Source organism: Neophocaena asiaeorientalis, unplaced genomic scaffold (genome assembly GCF_003031525.2).
Source record: "Neophocaena asiaeorientalis asiaeorientalis breed wild unplaced genomic scaffold, Neophocaena_asiaeorientalis_V1.1 scaffold391, whole genome shotgun sequence".
NCBI lineage: Eukaryota > Metazoa > Chordata > Mammalia > Artiodactyla > Phocoenidae > Neophocaena > Neophocaena asiaeorientalis.
In genome coordinates, this window is record NW_020174056.1 from 2,215,825 (window position 1) to 2,232,699 (window position 16,875).

The 16,875-nt window shown below is 44.0% G+C and overlaps 1 protein-coding gene and 1 non-coding gene across 5 annotated transcripts in view; both read left to right on the forward strand.

The window, feature by feature from the left end:
* Window positions 1-2,814: 2,814 nt before the first annotated feature.
* Window positions 2,815-2,886, forward strand: TRNAE-UUC (transfer RNA glutamic acid (anticodon UUC)). Its single transcript has one exon. It is a non-coding gene; the product is annotated as a tRNA-Glu (tRNA).
* A 3,573-nt stretch (window positions 2,887-6,459) lies between these two features.
* The window catches only part of MYO5C (myosin VC), a 110,231-nt gene continuing 99,815 nt past the window's right edge, over window positions 6,460-16,875 (forward strand). For all 4 annotated transcript variants that reach the window (XM_024754326.1, XM_024754327.1, XM_024754328.1 and 1 more), the window contains exon 1: window positions 6,460-6,648. In XM_024754326.1, the coding sequence (XP_024610094.1) occupies window positions 6,622-6,648 (27 nt within the window). In that variant the 5' untranslated portion in view covers window positions 6,460-6,621. The remainder of the gene's footprint in view (window positions 6,649-16,875) is intronic.

Here is a 16,875-nt window from a genome sequence, read left to right on the forward strand (position 1 = left end):
ATGGGCTCGTGCCCCGGTCCGGGAAGATCCCACATGCCGCAGAGCGGCTGGGCCCGTGAGCCATGGCCGCTGAGCCTGCGCGTCAGGAGCCTGCGCGTCCGGAGCCTGTGCTTCGCAACGGGAGAGGCCACAACCCTGAGAGGCCCGTGTACCGCAAAAAAAAAAAAAAAACAAAAGGATACACACTAAATCCAGCCATACATAAACAGGATTACATACCATGATCAAGTGGGGTCTATCCCAGGAATGCAAAGTTGATTTCACATTCAAAAATCAATTAATATAATACACCATATTAATAGAATAGAGGACAAACCCCACATGATCATCTCAATAGATGCAGAAAAAGCATTTAACAAAATCCCATTCAATGTTTTTTTAAAAATCTTATAAACTAGGAATAAGAGGAATTCCATGAATTAGAATACTCGGTGCTACTAAGATGGCAGTTCTCCCCAAATTGAAATACAGATTCAACACAGTCCCTAACAAAATCCCAAGCTGAAATTAAAATTTATATAAAATTTATATGAAAATGCAAAGGACTCAGAACAGTCAAAACAATTTTGAAAAAGGAAAACAAAGTTGGAGGAATTACACCTTCCAATTTCAAAGCTTTGACGCTACAGCCATCAAGACAGGCACGGATGGTACTGGCACATGTGTTGACATAAAATCTATGGAACAGAAATGAACATCCTGAAATTACGGTCAACTGATTTTTGACAAGGCTGTCAAGGCAATTCAATACAATTCTTTACAATAAGTGATGCCAGAACAATTCAATATCCAAATGTAGAAAGAGATTAATTTAGACCCTTACCTCAATAGCACACACAAAAAGTAACCCAAAATGGATCATAGTCTTAAATGTTAGAGCTGAAAGTATGAAACTTGTAGAAGAAAATTTTTGTGACTTTAAGCTAGGCAAAGATTTCTTAGATACAATACCCAAAGCATGATCCATAAAAGAAAAAGAATAGATAAATTGGCTTCATCAAAATTTGAAAGTTTGTACTGCAAAAGACACCATGAAGAAAATGGAAAGATAATCTACACAGTGGGGCAAAATATTTGCAAATTATATATCTGATAAAGGATTTGTGACCAAAATATATGAAGAAAGATGGTGGATTCAATGCTTTTATTGACCTTCCTTTCCTCCTGAAATGCCCATAAATGATGATAAACACAATATGAGAAAGAGAATGGAAGAGAAGTGACAACAAATTTTGGAGGATGAAAAACAGACAATTGTTGCTTATTTTCATAAATGACAGGAAGGCTGAACCTAAACTTGCAAAGGTGGGGAGTCCAGAAGTAGTAGCCTAGTTCACGGAGCAGAAGTCTGAAACACTCGGGAACAGAACTCAGAGACAGCAACACAAAGTGATGTGGGGCTGAAAATAGAACTTCTGTTTAAATAGCAATCGAAGTGGCCTAAAGGCTCGAACAGATATTTCACAAAAGAGAATACCAATATGGTCAACAAAGTGTCATCGTGGAAATGCAAAGTGAAACCACAATGAGATATCACAACACACTCATCAGAAAGGCAAACATTTAAAAAGCTGACATGTCAAGGTTGCTGAGGATATTAAGCAAATGAAAATTTCATATACTGCTGATAGAGGTAGAAATTGATACGAGTTTTGGAAACTCTTTCAATATCTACTAAAGTTGAGCATTGCATACCTTATGATCCAGCAATCCCATTCCTTTTATGTACCCAACAGAAATGCATAGATCTGTGCATATAAAAAGTTCATAGGTCCGTATAAAAAAACCCATATAAAAAAGGTTCATACCAGCATTATTCATAATAGCCACTTTGGGGAGAGGGGTTTTCTTCTTTTAGTTCTTTGGGCTGGCAATTAAAATGAAATAAAGCTGATAAACAGGAAAAAATCAAACTTATTACATGCGCATGGGGAAACCACATATGCATGAAGAATTCCAAAGACAGCAAGGCAAGATGAGGTGTGTATATATTCTGGACTAAGAAGAAGGAGGTGAGAGGATCTGAGACTTCAAAAGGAAGTAAGGTAATTTCAGGAAGATAAAAATAGTTGATGTTTGGTAAATAAATATTTGCTGGCCCATCCAAAGGCAACTGGGCAGTGAGAGGACTTTGAGTAAACAGACCTTGCTAGGTTCCTCCCTGCCTACCACACCTAATTCATACTTTACTATAGTTGTCTATGGTGATAGCTTCTTCCTGGGACAGGCCTCTATCTTAAATTCTTTCAGGCAGCAAGGGTGGGAGTTCAAAGCTTCTTCCGTAGTCTTTTGGGCCCTGCTTCTTTTCAGCTCAAAATAATCCACATGCCAGAGCAGCACATACTGGGGCAGCTTGCCCAGAGCCTCATCACCACAAACCAAAAGAACCCAAATATTTATCAATAAGAGAATGAATAAATAAATGGTAAACTATTTATACAGTGGAATGCTGTACGTGACAAAAGATAGCAAACTACAGCTACATGCAACAGCATGGATAAATGTCATGTAAAAAACCAAATGCAAAAAATTACAAACATGATTCCATTTATAAAAACATCCAAAATAGGTAAAACTAACTCGTGGTGATAGAAGTCATAACTTCGGTTATCTTTGAGGGGTAATGGCTAGAAGGGACATTGAAGGTTTGAGGATGTTGAAAATGTTCTGTCTGGGTTGGGTGGTGTTTACTTGAGTGTGCTGCTGTGTTCCATGTATAAGAATACATTGAGCTGTACATTTATTATCTGTGCACTTTCTGTATATAATTTTATTCTTCAGTAAAATTTCTATTTAAAGAAAAAAGTAGTGAAATCCTTGGTGGTCCAGTGGTTAGGACTTGGCGCTTTCACCGCCATGGCCCAGGTTCAGTCCCTGGTCAGGGAGCTAAAATTCTGCAAGCCATGCAGCATGGCCAAAAAAAAAAATTTAAAAATAAAGAAAAAAGTAGTTAGACATTTGGATTCCTTTCTTAACTGAGGAACGACACAGCTATCCCTACCCACTTTATGCCTTTTCCTTTCTTTATGTTATTTTGAAAAATAAGTGTACAAAATTGAATTTACCATAATTCTCTTTTTCTGGCACCTATCGTGGTTGGTCCATGTCAAGCCCTTTTTCATATTTTTGGTTTCCCTTTTTTCTTTATACCCAGTCTCACTTCCTTCAACCTCATGAATATCCACTTTTATATATTTAATGGATGACTTTGCAAGTTATCATCCAACTTTTATTTACACATGCTGATATCCATGGACAACATATAGTATTGCAGTTTTTGTGAGTTTTAAAATATATATGTTCATTGCAGCACTATTTACAATAGACAGGACATGGAAGCAACCTAAATGTCCACAGACAGCTGAATGGATAAAGAAGATATGGCACATATACACAATGGAATATTACTCAACCATAAAAAGAAACAAAATTGAGTTATTTGTAGTGAGGTGGATGGACCTAGAGTCTGTCATACAGAGTGAAGTAAGTCAGGAAGAGAAAAACAAATACCATATGCTAATGCATATATATGGAATCTAAAAACAATGGCACTGATGAACCTAGTGGCAGGGCAGGAATAAAGATGCAGATGTAGAGAATGGACTTGAGGACATGGGGACGGGGGAGGAAGGGGAAGCTGGGGCGAAGTGAGAGTAGCATTGACATATATACACTACCAAATGTAAAATAGCTAGTGGGAAGCAACGGCATAGCACAGGGGGATCACCTCAGTGATTTGAGATGACTTAGAAGGGTGGGATGAGGGAGTGGGAGGCAGGCTCAAGAGGGAGGAGATATGGAGACACATGTATGCATACGGCTGATTCACTTTGTTGTACAACAGAAACTAGCACAGCATCGTGAAGCAATTATACTCCAGTAAAGGTGTGTAAAAAATAAAAAAATAACAAAAAATACAGATATATATGACTTGTGCTAGACATCTATTCAGCATTGTTTTTTATATCCCTCAGAGTGGTATAGGTAGATCATGTCCATTCCTACCAGCAGCTGTACAGTTTTACGTTGTATGTATACACTATTTTACTTATTCATACCCCTTCTCATGGATATTTAAGTGTTTCCAACTCTTTGATATAGAACTGTGTTGTGATGAACATCTACATAATTATCTCTTTGGGTGACTATGTGAGAATTTTTCTGCCTGAGTTTATTTTCAGTAAATATTCTCAAATTGCTCTCTTAAATAGGAGGATCAGTACAGTCAGCCCTCCATACCCACAGGTTCTGCAAACACAGATTCAACCACCTCAGATCCAAAACATACACTTTTTAATTCCAGAAATTTCTGAAAAAGCAAAACTTGAATTTCCATGCTTCAGCAACTATTTACATAGCATTTCCATTGTATTGGGTATTATAAGTAATCTAGAGATGATTTAAAATATGCAGAAGGATGTGTGTAGGTTATATGCAAATACCATGCCATTATATCAATATATTAGGGACTTGAGCATCCAAGGAGTTTGGTATCCTTGGGTGTCCTGGGACCAATCCTCCCCCGAATACCAAGGGGTGACTGTATAGTTCCCAACAGCTGTGTGAGCAAAAACGTTCTTGTTTTCTCACATCCTAGGCAGCATATGATGTTGTCCAACCTAAATATTGTTGCCAATATGGATGTGAAGTGATCTCAGTTTTCATTTTTATTTATTTATTTTACTTCTCTACTAATAAAGTTAACATCTCTTTATATGCTAACCAGCCATTTGAATATCCCCATGTGAAAATTACCTATTCATTTCCTTTGCCAGCTGTCCAATATTTAAAACTGGACTTCCTATCTTTTCTTTAACCAATTTACAGTAGTTTCTTATATACTCTAGATTAATATTCTAGATATTAATCACTTGTTTTTTAAATTGCAAATATATTTCCTAATCTGTCAGCTTTCTTTGCAAATGGTGTTCTTCACTGAACAGAAATCTTTCATTTTGATGACCTCAAATCCATCATTTCCTTCTATAGCTGTGCTACGTTGTATCTTAACTCATTCTTTCTTAACCCAACATTTAAAAGATATTACCCCTATGTTTTTTCTAGTAATTTCCTCATTTTACTTTTAAGTTTTAATCATGAATCCATCTAGAGTTTATTTTTGAATGTACTGTTTGCCATGCACTTGCTTTTATTTTTATGTTTTTTTTAATATAATGACCCTTCTATTAAATAATCTTTCCCTTCCTCCTCTGGGTCTCCAGGCCACTATATAACTCAGGGTTCTGTTGGTAGATTCCATTCTGTTCCATTATTCATTTTTCCATTCCCATGCCGGTGTCACACTGTTTTAATGACCATGGCTTTGTGATATCCCTTAATACACGGTAGGGCTAATCTCTTTGTTCTTTGTTTTGAGCATTGTCTTAATTATACACGGACTTTTATTATTCCGTAAAAAATATAAAATCACTTTACAATTCTCCAAAAGTCCTGCTAGGATTTTTTTTTAATTTATTAAATTTATTTTTTGGCTGCGTTGGGTCTTTGCTGCTGTGCGCAGGCTATCTCTAGTTGCGGCGAGCCAGTGCTACTCTTCGTTGCAGTGTGCAGGCTTCTCATTGTGGTGGCTTCTCTTTGTTGGCGAGCATGGGCTCTAGGCCCACAGGTTTCAGTAGTTGTGGTACGCAGGCTCAGTAGTTGTGGCTCACGGGCTCTAGAGCGCAGGCTCAGTAGTTGTGGCCCACGGGCTTAGTTGCTCCGCCCCATGTGGGATCTTCCCGGACTTGAACCCATGTCCCCTGCGTTGGCAGGCAGATTCCCAACCACTAGTGCCACCAGGGAAGTCCACCTGCTAGGATTTTGATTCCAGTTGTATTAGGCTTATGTATTAATTTGGGTACAATTGACACCTGTACAATATTAAATATTCCCATCCATGAGAATAGCACGTTTCCCCATTTATTTGGGCCTTCTTTTATACCCTTGAAGAGAAATTCAAACACTTTCTCCACAAAGGCCAAGTGCATTTTTGTTAGTGGACACTTTATAGTTTCGTTTATATTTCAAATATCTTATTTTCTAACCAGTTTTTGCTCATACAAAGGAAACTTATTCACTTTAAAATCTGATTTTGAATATAGTCACTTGGATGAACTCTTTAACAAGTTCTAGTGGCTGATTCTCTTGGATTTTCTATGCAAATGGTTATATCCTCTGCTCTTTCCAATAAGCACGTTGAGACCCTTATAAGGGAGCTAAAACTTGGGTCGGGAACTCCTCGGAACACACCTGCTTCCTCCCTCGAGAGCCAGCGAATCCCGTGACCCGCGGGCTCTTGGCTGAGCGCTCTGCCCCAGCCAGGTGGACCCACTTCGCCGCAGGCCCCCGCCCGGAGGAGGGGCGCCGCGCCCGCAGCCCCCGCCCCGCCAATCACAGCGAGGCCTCGCCACGGGCCGGGAATGACCAATCCGCGACTTCTCTCCTCCGGGGCCGCCAACGCTCTGCAAAGTTAGTCGGCTTCTGGGAAACTTCTTCCGCAAGATGGCCCAGCGCTGATTTGCGGGACCCGCAGCGACGGTTACCTGCCCCGGGGCCACAGAGCCGCCGGCCCAGCCCCCGAGCCTTGCACCTCCGCAGCCCTCGAGCTGTCCTCTCGCGCCCATGGCGGTGGCCGAGCTGTACACGCAGGTAGGCAGGGCGGCCCGACCTAAGGGAAGGAGCGCGGGAGGGAAGCGGCCGGGCGCTAATGCTGACTGTACCTGGCGCCCGGGCCACACCTGTGCACCTGGCGCGCTCGCCGCGGGGAGGGGCCGCGGAGACAAGGGGGGTTCCGGGGAGCCTCGTATCCCCCGCCCCGCCGAGAGCTCGGGTCCCTATCGGTGGGGATGGCGCCCCCGGGAGCCTGGGTCCCCTCGGGATGGGAAGACCGAGTGCTAGGGGCTGCTTCTCCGGCCGGACCCGAGCTTCCCGGTGTCCAGGAGTTGCGGGTCCGTCCCTTCTCCCGCGCCACAGAGGGAATCAGACTTGCCCACGGAAACTCAGAAACCTCAGACACGGGCGAAGAATAGTCTGTAATCTTACCCCTTGAACAACTCGGCACAGAAGCTCGGACCGCAGTATTCAGGATGCTTTCTAGAATTCCCGGGTCTTCGAAATACCTGCACGTGCACTGAAGTTCATCTGGTGCCTGGAGCTGCGGGTGCTTGGGAGTGTGGCCCAGGCCTTACCCGTAGTAGAAGTTGAGGGCTCCTGGGAATCCAGGGATCCTGACGCTGTAGTCACAGGCTCTTTACTCACATTTATAAGGTGCTTTACCGCTTATAAAAATACCTTTCATGTACACCCCGAGTACGGGAATCACTCTAGAGCATTCCTCTGAAACCTCCTCTTCCCGCAAATGAGGGCTCCCCCCCTTTGCTGGGAAGGTCAGGATTCCCACATGGTGCCCAGAACCTTCTGAGATGAGCTTGGTTAATTATTTGGATAAAAAGTGTGAAAGAGGGGCTTTCCTGGTGGCGCAGTGGTTGAGAGTCCGCCTGCCGATGCAGGGGACACGGGTTCGTGCCCGGTCCGGGAAGATCCCACATGCCGTGGAGCGGCTGGGCCCGTGAGCCATAGCCGCTGAGCCTGCGCGTCCAGAGCCTGTGCTCCGCAACGGGAGAGGCCACAACAGTCAGAGGCCCGTGTACCGCAAAAAAAAAAAAAAAAGTGTGAAAGTGTTGGAAAAAATCCACTCGAATAGCCATAAAACCAGATACTCCTGTACCCCAGTGGGGGAAATATATGGTACCCAGTATTCAGATAGATGAGACTAGAATTCATCCATTTCCCCTGACAAGTGCACTAGCTTTATAATAAAGAGACACTTTTGCTGTAGACATATACCATGGCTGTAAATAATTTGTTTCAATGGTTTAAGTAAGCGTTTTTTCTTCTACTTTGTTTAATTAGTTAACAGTACAAATACAAACTAACCAAACAGTATTTCCCCCTCTATTAACTAGAGTTCTAAATGGCAGTGGTAGAATAGTTTTACCAGTGAGAATGTGAGACATCAAATATCCAGCAGTGCTTCTTAGATCTTCAGCTTACTGGAGCTAAAAAAAAAATCTTGAAAAAAACCTATTCTTGGAAGATACTTTGGAGGTTGGAGGAAAATGCTGATTAATCCATTCTAAGTAACAATTTTTCCTGAAGCAAAAAGACACAAGTGTGAATACCCCTATCATAAAGTGACTCATGCCACAAATATTTATTAAATACCAACTAGGTACCAGGCACAATGTAGGAAAACTAATATGGAAGAGTTTTCTAGAGGTGAGCTTGGATGGACAAAGACTGAGAATCGCAGAGCCAGAAGAAGCCTTGATGGCCATCTCTACCCACTTTGTGTCCAAGTAAGCACCTGTGTCCAGGCACCTCCCTTCCCAGTGGTCAATCAGCCTCCAGTTTGTCAGTTCCAGAGGTGGGAAGCTCCCCCATTTGTGTAGCTACCTGTTTAGGTTTTAGAGAACTTCTTTGTTAAAGAGTTCTTCCTTAAACTGACACAAAAATCTTAAGCTCTCTCCCTTGCTTCCCTACCACTCCCTCCCACACTCGCGAGTCTGCAGATCTAGCCATTAGTCTAAGTCAAAGTGTGTGACGGGGGAACCTTGGCCACAGTGAACCCACAGGAGTGCTCTGTTTCCCTGCACAATCTTAGCCACATAATGTTTTAAAAGAACCTGAAACCCATTGCTGCACTCAGAGGCAAGTAGTCACCCTGTAGCAGGGTGATGGGTGGGCTGTCCAATCAGGGATCCGTGTGTGGCAGCCAGTTCCTGTGTGACATCCAGACCCGCCCTATGATCTGCCCGCTGCCCCACTCACCCACTTTACACTGCTGTTACCTGCCTGGCCCCTGACTAATTTCCCTTCCTGCATTGAAGACAGGCATATTATCTCCCATAAAACATTTGTTTAGCCCTTTTTGTATATAAAACATTATGCCTGGGGAAGGTTAGTCTTGCCTCAGGGAGTTTTCTGATGAGTGAGAAATGAGAAATGTCAAGTAATTCAATCTGCTGAGGCCTGAAAGGCATGGAGGAGCCTGCTGGGGGATGGGGCTTAGCAGGGGAGAGTCATGGCAGCCAAAGAGTTAGGTCAGGGCTTTATATTCCATTGAATATTTTGAATGGGGATGACAGGATCCAGGGTGGTGTAAGTCAGATATGCCAGCGGTGACCATGAGATTCTGTGCCCATGGGAGAGAGGCTGGAGCCAGGTAGCTGAATTCTCAGGTCATCCTAAGTGCATGGGGGAAAAAATTAGGGCTGCAGTGTTAGACATGGAGGATGGAAGGAGCTCGCAGAGAGCATGGAGAGGTAGGTGAGAATGGGAGACGGCACTGGGGCGTGTGAGGAAGAGAGATGACCCAAGGCTGACATGAGGTTAGAGTCTGAAAGATCGAAGCAGGCTGGTGCTGTTGACACAGGGACTTCAGGAGGAGGAGACGTTAGGGAAGTCATGAGGCAAGGTTTGTACCTGCGGGGGTTGATGTGGGGAAGGGGCTTCCAAGGGAGAGTGCCCTGAGTGGTTGGAGGTTGGTATAGAAGATGGGCCAGGAGTTTTCCCCGTAGGTAGTGATTGAAGCCCAGGCATGAGGGCATCATCAAGGGAGAGAAGAGGGCTAAGACAGGACACTGGGGATGCATCTGTTCAGGGAGGAAAGGAGGCAGAGGGGCCGCAGATGGAGCCGTCACAGGGAGGGGGACACGGGAGGCCTGGCACGGGAACCACAGGAAGAGAGGTTCTGAGAAAGGGGACACTCCGGAGGAAGTGGGTTGAGAGTAGTTGCTGCCAGTTGAAGTGTGAAACGACCCACCCCTTTTCAAAAGCTCTTTGGCAGCGTGCCTTAGAAACGTTCAGAGCATTTGCTGCTGTTCAGCAGTGCCACTGTTTGAAATCTCTCTGAGAAAAACCGGTCCGGCCATCCTCTAATTGAGCCCCTCTGGAGGCCCCTGTCACTTTCAGACTCACTGAGCAGCCGCAAGGCCCCGCCTCTCTATCTTCCCCTGCTGCCTGCCAGCTCCTACCTTGGCTCAGCCTCTGCCCAACTTCTTGCCATCCTGCAGTGCATTCCCGCAGTGTCACCACTCTCTGTCTGTTCTGCTCACCGGTGCCTGCACCTTTCAGATTCAATGTGAGCAGTGCCTCTTCGTCTTTCCTATTTTTTAAATCAAAGTATAGCTGATTTACAATATTGTGTTAGTTTCAGGTATACAGCAAAGTTATTCATATTATTTTCCATGATAGGTTAATACAAGATATTGAATACAGTTCCCTGTGTTATACAGTAAATCCTTTTTGCTTGTCTATCTTATGTATAGTAGTTTGTATCTGTTAATCCCATACTCTTAGTTTATCTCTCCCTCCCCCGCTCCTTTTCCCCTTTGTAACCATAAGTTTGTTTACTATGTGAGTCTATTTCTGTTTTGTATATAAATTCATTTGTATTATTTTTTATATTCTACATATAAATGATATATAATATTTGTCTTTCTCTGACTTACTATGATAATCTCTAGGTCCATCCATGTTGCTGCAAATAGCAATATTTCATTCTTTTTTACTGCTGAGTAATATCTATATCTATATATATACACAGTCCATTTTGTGTGAGATATATATATATATATATATATATATATATATATCTCACATCTTCTTAAACCAGTCGTTTGTTAATGGGCACTTTCCATGTCTTGGCTGTTGTAACTAGTGCTGCTATGAACATTGGGGTACCTGTATCTTTTCGAATTAGAGTTTTCATCTTTTCTGGATATATGCCCAGGAGTGGGATTGCTGGATCATACGGTAGCTCTAAGGAACCTCCATACTGTTTTCCATAGTGGCTGTGTCAGTTTACATTCCCACCAACAGTGTAGGAAGGTTTTTTCCTCCACACCCTCTCCAGCACTTATGAGCTGTAGACTATTTTCTTTTAATAAATAAATTTATTTATTTATTTTTGGCTGTGTTGGGTCTTTGTTGCTGCACGCGGTCTTTCTCTAGTTGCGGCGAGAGGGGGCTACTCTTCCTTGTTGTGCGTGGGCTTCTCACTGCGGTGGCTTCTCTTGTTGTGGAGCACGGGCTCTAGGCATGTGGGCTTCAGCAGTTGTGGAGCACGGCCTTAGTTGCTCCGCGGCATGTGGGATCTTCCCGGACCAGGGCTTGAACCCGTGTCCCCTGCATTGGCAGGTAGATTCTTAACCACTGTGCCACCAGGGAAGTCCCAGTTGTAGACTTTTAGATGACGGCCATTCTGGTCAGTATGAGGTGATACCTTGTTATGGTTTTGATTTGCATTTCTCTATAATTATTAATTAATTGCTAGTCATTAGCAGTGTCGAGCATCTTTTCGTGTGCCCATTGGCCATCAGTTTGTCTTCTTTGGAGAAATGTCTGTTGAGGTCTTCTGCCCATTTTTTGATTGGGTTGTTTGTTTGTTTTATATTGAGTTGTATGAGCTGTTTGTGTATTTTAGATATTAACCCCTTGTCAGTCACATTGTTGAGCAGTGCCTCTTCTGAGAAATCTTTGCAGCCAGCCCCTCCATCCAGGCACTTTTCATGATGACTTGTAACAGCTCCTTAACTCTGTCTCCCTATTGACCAAGGGTTTCTAGAGAACAGGGAGCAGTAGAGACTCAGTAAATGTTTGATGTGTGCATGCGTGAATGAATGAGTTTTTTTGCTTTCAGAAAGAGCTATGGTCATGACGATGATGATGTTGATGATAGTTACTTTTATCTTATAGTTATTGAGTACTTCTTATGTGCCAGATGCCATCCTCAGAACTCTGTGAACTTTATCCGCAGAACGTCTTTCATTTAATCTGAATAAACAATGCCATGTGTTAGTTATTGCTATTCCATTTTTACAAATGGCTCAGGTTAAGTAAGTTGCCTAAGGTTACATAGAAGCGATGAGCTAGGATTAAAAACCTATCTTCTCGATACCTCCTACTCTCACCACCTTATTCAACGACCTTATCATCTTCCTTCTCTTCAAGGGATCTGACCTTTCCCCCAACACACAGAGGATTTTTGGAAAGTCCATTCATTTCATAGCTGCCTCCTCCAACATCTGGTTATTTATCAGATTATTCCTTCTAATAACTAAAATGGAACCAACCCCAATGTCCAGGAAGAGGGCTAGAGTTACGTGAATTATAGATTGAAGAATAGAATAGTATGAAGCCATAAAAAATGCTACTGTGAAGAGTTCATAACAACATGGGAAAACGTTTATGTTACGTGGAAAATGATGGCACAAAAATGCATCTGCTCTGTGATCATAAACATATAAAATATGCAAAGTAAGAAGACCATGTGTATCAATAACAATTCAGCAGTCAGTTCTATAGCTGCAGAGAAGTCAAGGAGGATGAAGGCTGAGGAAGTGTCATGGGATTTGGCCACCAGGAAGTCCTTGGCATTGCTTCTCTTTTAGTAGAACCGTGCGGGAGAGAGGGGACAGCTGGGCATGGTCACAGTCTGAAGGGATGGAACTGGTGGAGGACTGGAATCTGAAGATGTAAGCAAGGCACCAGGCATGGAATAGCTTCAGAAGGTAATGGTGGACCTGAGGCTGGGTGGCAGGAGTTGAAAGACATGGAGCTCTTTAGAATGAGCTGTGGGCAGGACTGAGAGCTTGAGGAGAGTGATGATAGCACCAACTTTTTTCTTACAGCATCATTCCAGACCCTTCACCATCAAGGCCACCACCCTCTGGGTGGATTTCAATTCCTTGATGCCCATCTTTGTGGCACTATTCTCTAGATCTGATCTGCTCAGCCAGAGTACCGTGGAACTCGTGGGGCTGCTGCCTCCTGTGAGCTGCCCTTAGTGCAGGCGAGCATTAAGTCAGTGTTCTGTTTTAAGCAGAGCTGCTACATGCTGCCCCTGGAATGCACATGCATGGTGGCTGGGGCTAAGTCTTGGTTCTGCTAACTGGATGACATTGAGCAAGTTACTTAATTTCTCTTGAGTTTCCACACCCGTAGAATGGATTTAAGTCTTACCAGTCATTGTAAGGATTAAATTACCTGTGGAAAATCCTTAGCACAATTATCTGACACATAAGGCTTAATAAAAGTTAGTTGCTTTTTATATTGATGCTATTGTAATACAGTTAATTTTTGGTACCTAACTATTGGACTTCACATTTATTCCTTTTAAATTTTCCGTCTTGTTGTTTAGTGTTTAATGTTCTGCAGCTTGTCAAAACCTTTTTGAAGCTTTTTTAAAACCTTTTTGTATCTTGATCATCTTTGGCTGATCATTTTATCTGCATATTTGATATACATGTGTTCTGGTTTTTTATCTAAGATACTGGTGAAAGTGATGAATGGAGGGTGAGGCGGTAGAGCTGTATAGCATGCCTCTAAAGACCTTTCTAATTAACCAGAACTCAGGTTTTAGCCACAGATTCACAAATCATATTATCCTTCACCCATCTCTTTCTCTTCCTTGTGCTTGAGGAACTCACAAGACATCTTCACAGAAATTCTGTGGAAACTCCGATATGCAAGGTCAAGAGAAATGCAGTCCAGGGCCTCTGTCTCAAATAAGGTCAAAGCTCAGTTTAATAACTTTCCATTAGCTATTCTAAGCAGCTTTTAGATTTCTATGTGACATTAACCACCCTGGAAAATTAGGTTTTTCTATTGTATTATATACGGATAGTTCAAAAGAGTAATAAAAGGGACCTAAAGACTAAAATACCAGGTTGATTGGTGCAGACTACTTGGAATTTGAGTTTTTGTTCAGTAGATGTTTTTATGGGGTGCTAGCCATGGGGAAATCGTTGTATTGAGTTCCAGGGCACAAAGACAAGGCTCTTGAAGCTCACATGCCAGTGGGCGAGATGGGAAGCTACCTGAAAGCTGGGGAGGGAGCATCCAGTCCTGCCTAGTGGGAATGCTGAGCTGACTCTTGACTGCTCAGAGCAGTTTGCTCACAGATGGGGAGAGGAGGGGTGGCACTGCGAGTGGAAGGAACAGAAGTGCAGAGCAGAGAGCCAGGAAGAGCTTGGCATGTTCTAGAAACTGCTGGTGGTTTGGGTGGCAGCAGGCAGAGGGTGGATTGAAAAGAAGGTGAGGCCTGAGTAGGAAAACTGGCCAGGACCGTGGTTCCCAGGCCTGGATGTTCATCAGAATCCATCAAGGGGAACTTTCATCTTGCTGGGCCCCACCCACGGAAATTCTGATTCAGGTGTGGGTAAAGGAATCTGTCTCTCCACAGAAACCGGTACTCAGCCTGGTTGAGGAAGCACTCCGCAGGTTGTGGTACCCATCAAGAGAATATTGGTGGGCACAGCATAGGGAGAGCTGATTGATGGCCATGGCATTGCGGGTGGATGGGGCAGACAGGTGAGACCTGTTTACGTATAGGCGTCCTAGCACCTGATAACCATTTGATTGTTGGGGGCTAAGGGAAGGAGGGAGAGGGTGTCCAGCGCTGTCCCAGGTTTCTGATGCGACGGGTGGGGGAACTGAGGAGGAAGGTTGTGTGTGGGGCAGGCGTAATGATCACTCAAGCTTGGGATTTGTGACTGTCAGAGGACATTTAGGGGCTGACGTCTGGGAGACAGTTGGAAATGTGGTCTAGACCCACTGAGAGATCTGGGCTGGAGGCCTCAGTGGTGCACAGTTGCCAGGGCAGTCGTGGAAGCTGCGGGAAAGGGTGAAACGCTCCAGAAACAGCCCGTCATGAGGAGAGGCCGGGAGGGATTTAGGGAGACACGGGAGGAGGCTGGGGAGCTGGGAAGGCCTGGAGGAACGAGTGAAGAGAAGAGAGGGAGCGTGGTGTCGCTGCCCTGGCCTGGCTGACGGAGAACGTGGAGACTCCCTTCCAGTCCAGAGTGTGGCTAGGAGAAAACCCCTGTCATCCCATACGCCATGTAAAGTCTCCAAGCCATTTCTGTGGCTGATGCCGGTAGACCCCTCAAATAGACGGGAGACATGAGAAGATGCCACTCTGGTTGTATCTGAGCATGTGGGGTGGGTGGGTTTGGCCTGTTCCTGAGGACGTGGCCCTTCCTCTTGAAGCCTTTGCCTCATTCCGGAGCCTTCCCGGATGTGGATGCACCCTGATCTCCCTCCACAGGGGAAGATTCCCAGGACAGGCGTGGGCGGCAGGCCTCGCTGCTCTCCTGGCCCTGCTGCAGGCAGCCCCCGGAGGGCTTGGCAAGTGACCTGAGTCAGGAGGCCCCTGCCCCACAGGAAGGAGCCACCCTGGGGAGGTCCTATGACCTCATGTCGTTTGTCCAGACACTGCAGTTAGCTCTCTCTCCGGTTTGAAGCATTGCCTTGTGGGTTGAGGAATGTGAGGCAGAAGGGAGGGACCGAATGGGTGTAACTGAGGTGGAACCAGGTAAACTTGGGCATGTTTACTTACCAGGCTGGGTCTCAGCTGCGGGGCCCTAAATGGCCGACAGCCTTGCCGGCAGAGGCATCAGGCCTGGCGGGGTGTGCGCAGCCTGGGGAATCCGGGGCTGAGGAAGCCATTTGTGTTCACGCCAGAAGAGAAGCAGACCTTTGGTTCCATACGTCCTAATGCATTTAAGGCTGCTTTTAGCTGAAACAGACCAGCCTGTGCACTCTCAAGTAGATGGCTGCCGTTGAGAGTTCAGGATTATTTTCAGAGCCAGACTCATTTAATTAACAAGTAGTTCAAAGAAGGAGTCCCAATCTCTGGTTACGTGGAGTCCTGGCCTTTGAGATTCTCTGTGTGGTATTTGGTGAGTTATTGACCTCTCTGGGCTTGAGTTTGGGGATCAGGAAAACAAAGGCCTTGGGTTAGCTTAGTGACTTGCATCCCTTCTCAGAGCCTCAGGTTTCCATGGAAGGGCCTGAGAGACCTCAGCTGCAGAACATGGTGGGCTACCACCATTTCATTTGAAGCAAGCTTTGAAAAGAACTTTGACAGCTTGGAGTAGACAATCTCCTGGGACCCTTTCAGCTATAAAATTCTGTAGTGGCCAATTCTTGATAAATGAGATATTCCCAATTATCATAAAAATATTATCCTATAAAAAAGTATTAATGATTTCAGCTTTATGAGGTTCGCAATAAATACTTTCAAGAGCAGACCTGACATGGAAGATAGTCGTCCATGGCAACAAGTGTGTGTGGAGTTTGGGTGTGTGTGTCTGTGTGCTTGTGAGGCTTCTCTCCACCTATTTGCATGGGCGCGTGTCTCTGAGTGTGTGTCATTGCCCGCCAGGTCATTCTTCCATTTTCTCTCTCTTTCCCTTTCCCTCCCTCTGTCTCTCACAAGTATCACTCATCCCGTGCCACATTTCAGCAAACTTCTGCTCTTAGTTAGCTGTCAAGAATTAAAGCAAACCCAAATAACTTAGGGAGTCATGATTGATATTCAACCAATGATACATATATATCTTTTGTTTGATAAGTGAGGCAGCTTATATTAACTAGTAGTTTAATAAATGTGCTCCTCAACCAACTTTGTCCTAGTCTAGTCCTGACACCCCAAAGTTTGTTTTATACTTATTCTTTGTTTCCTTCAACATCTTATTATGAAAATTTAAAGTATACAAAAAAGTTGAAAAAATTCTACGGTGAGTATCTGTCCCACCACCTAGATTCTAGCATGAATATTTTACCATATTTGTTATATCACATGTCTATCCATCTTTTTATACTTCAGTCCTCAGCCCATCTTATTTTTTGAAGTGTTTTAGGGTAATCGCATACATCAGTACATGTCCTCCTAAATAGTAGTATGCGTATTGTTAAGAGTTCCGTTGTTGTTTAGTTCTTTTTATAAAATTTCCAGACAGTGAAAGGTACAAATCTTAAGTGTGCGTTCTCTGAGGTTTGAAAAAGGGCTTAACACCTATGTAACCCAGA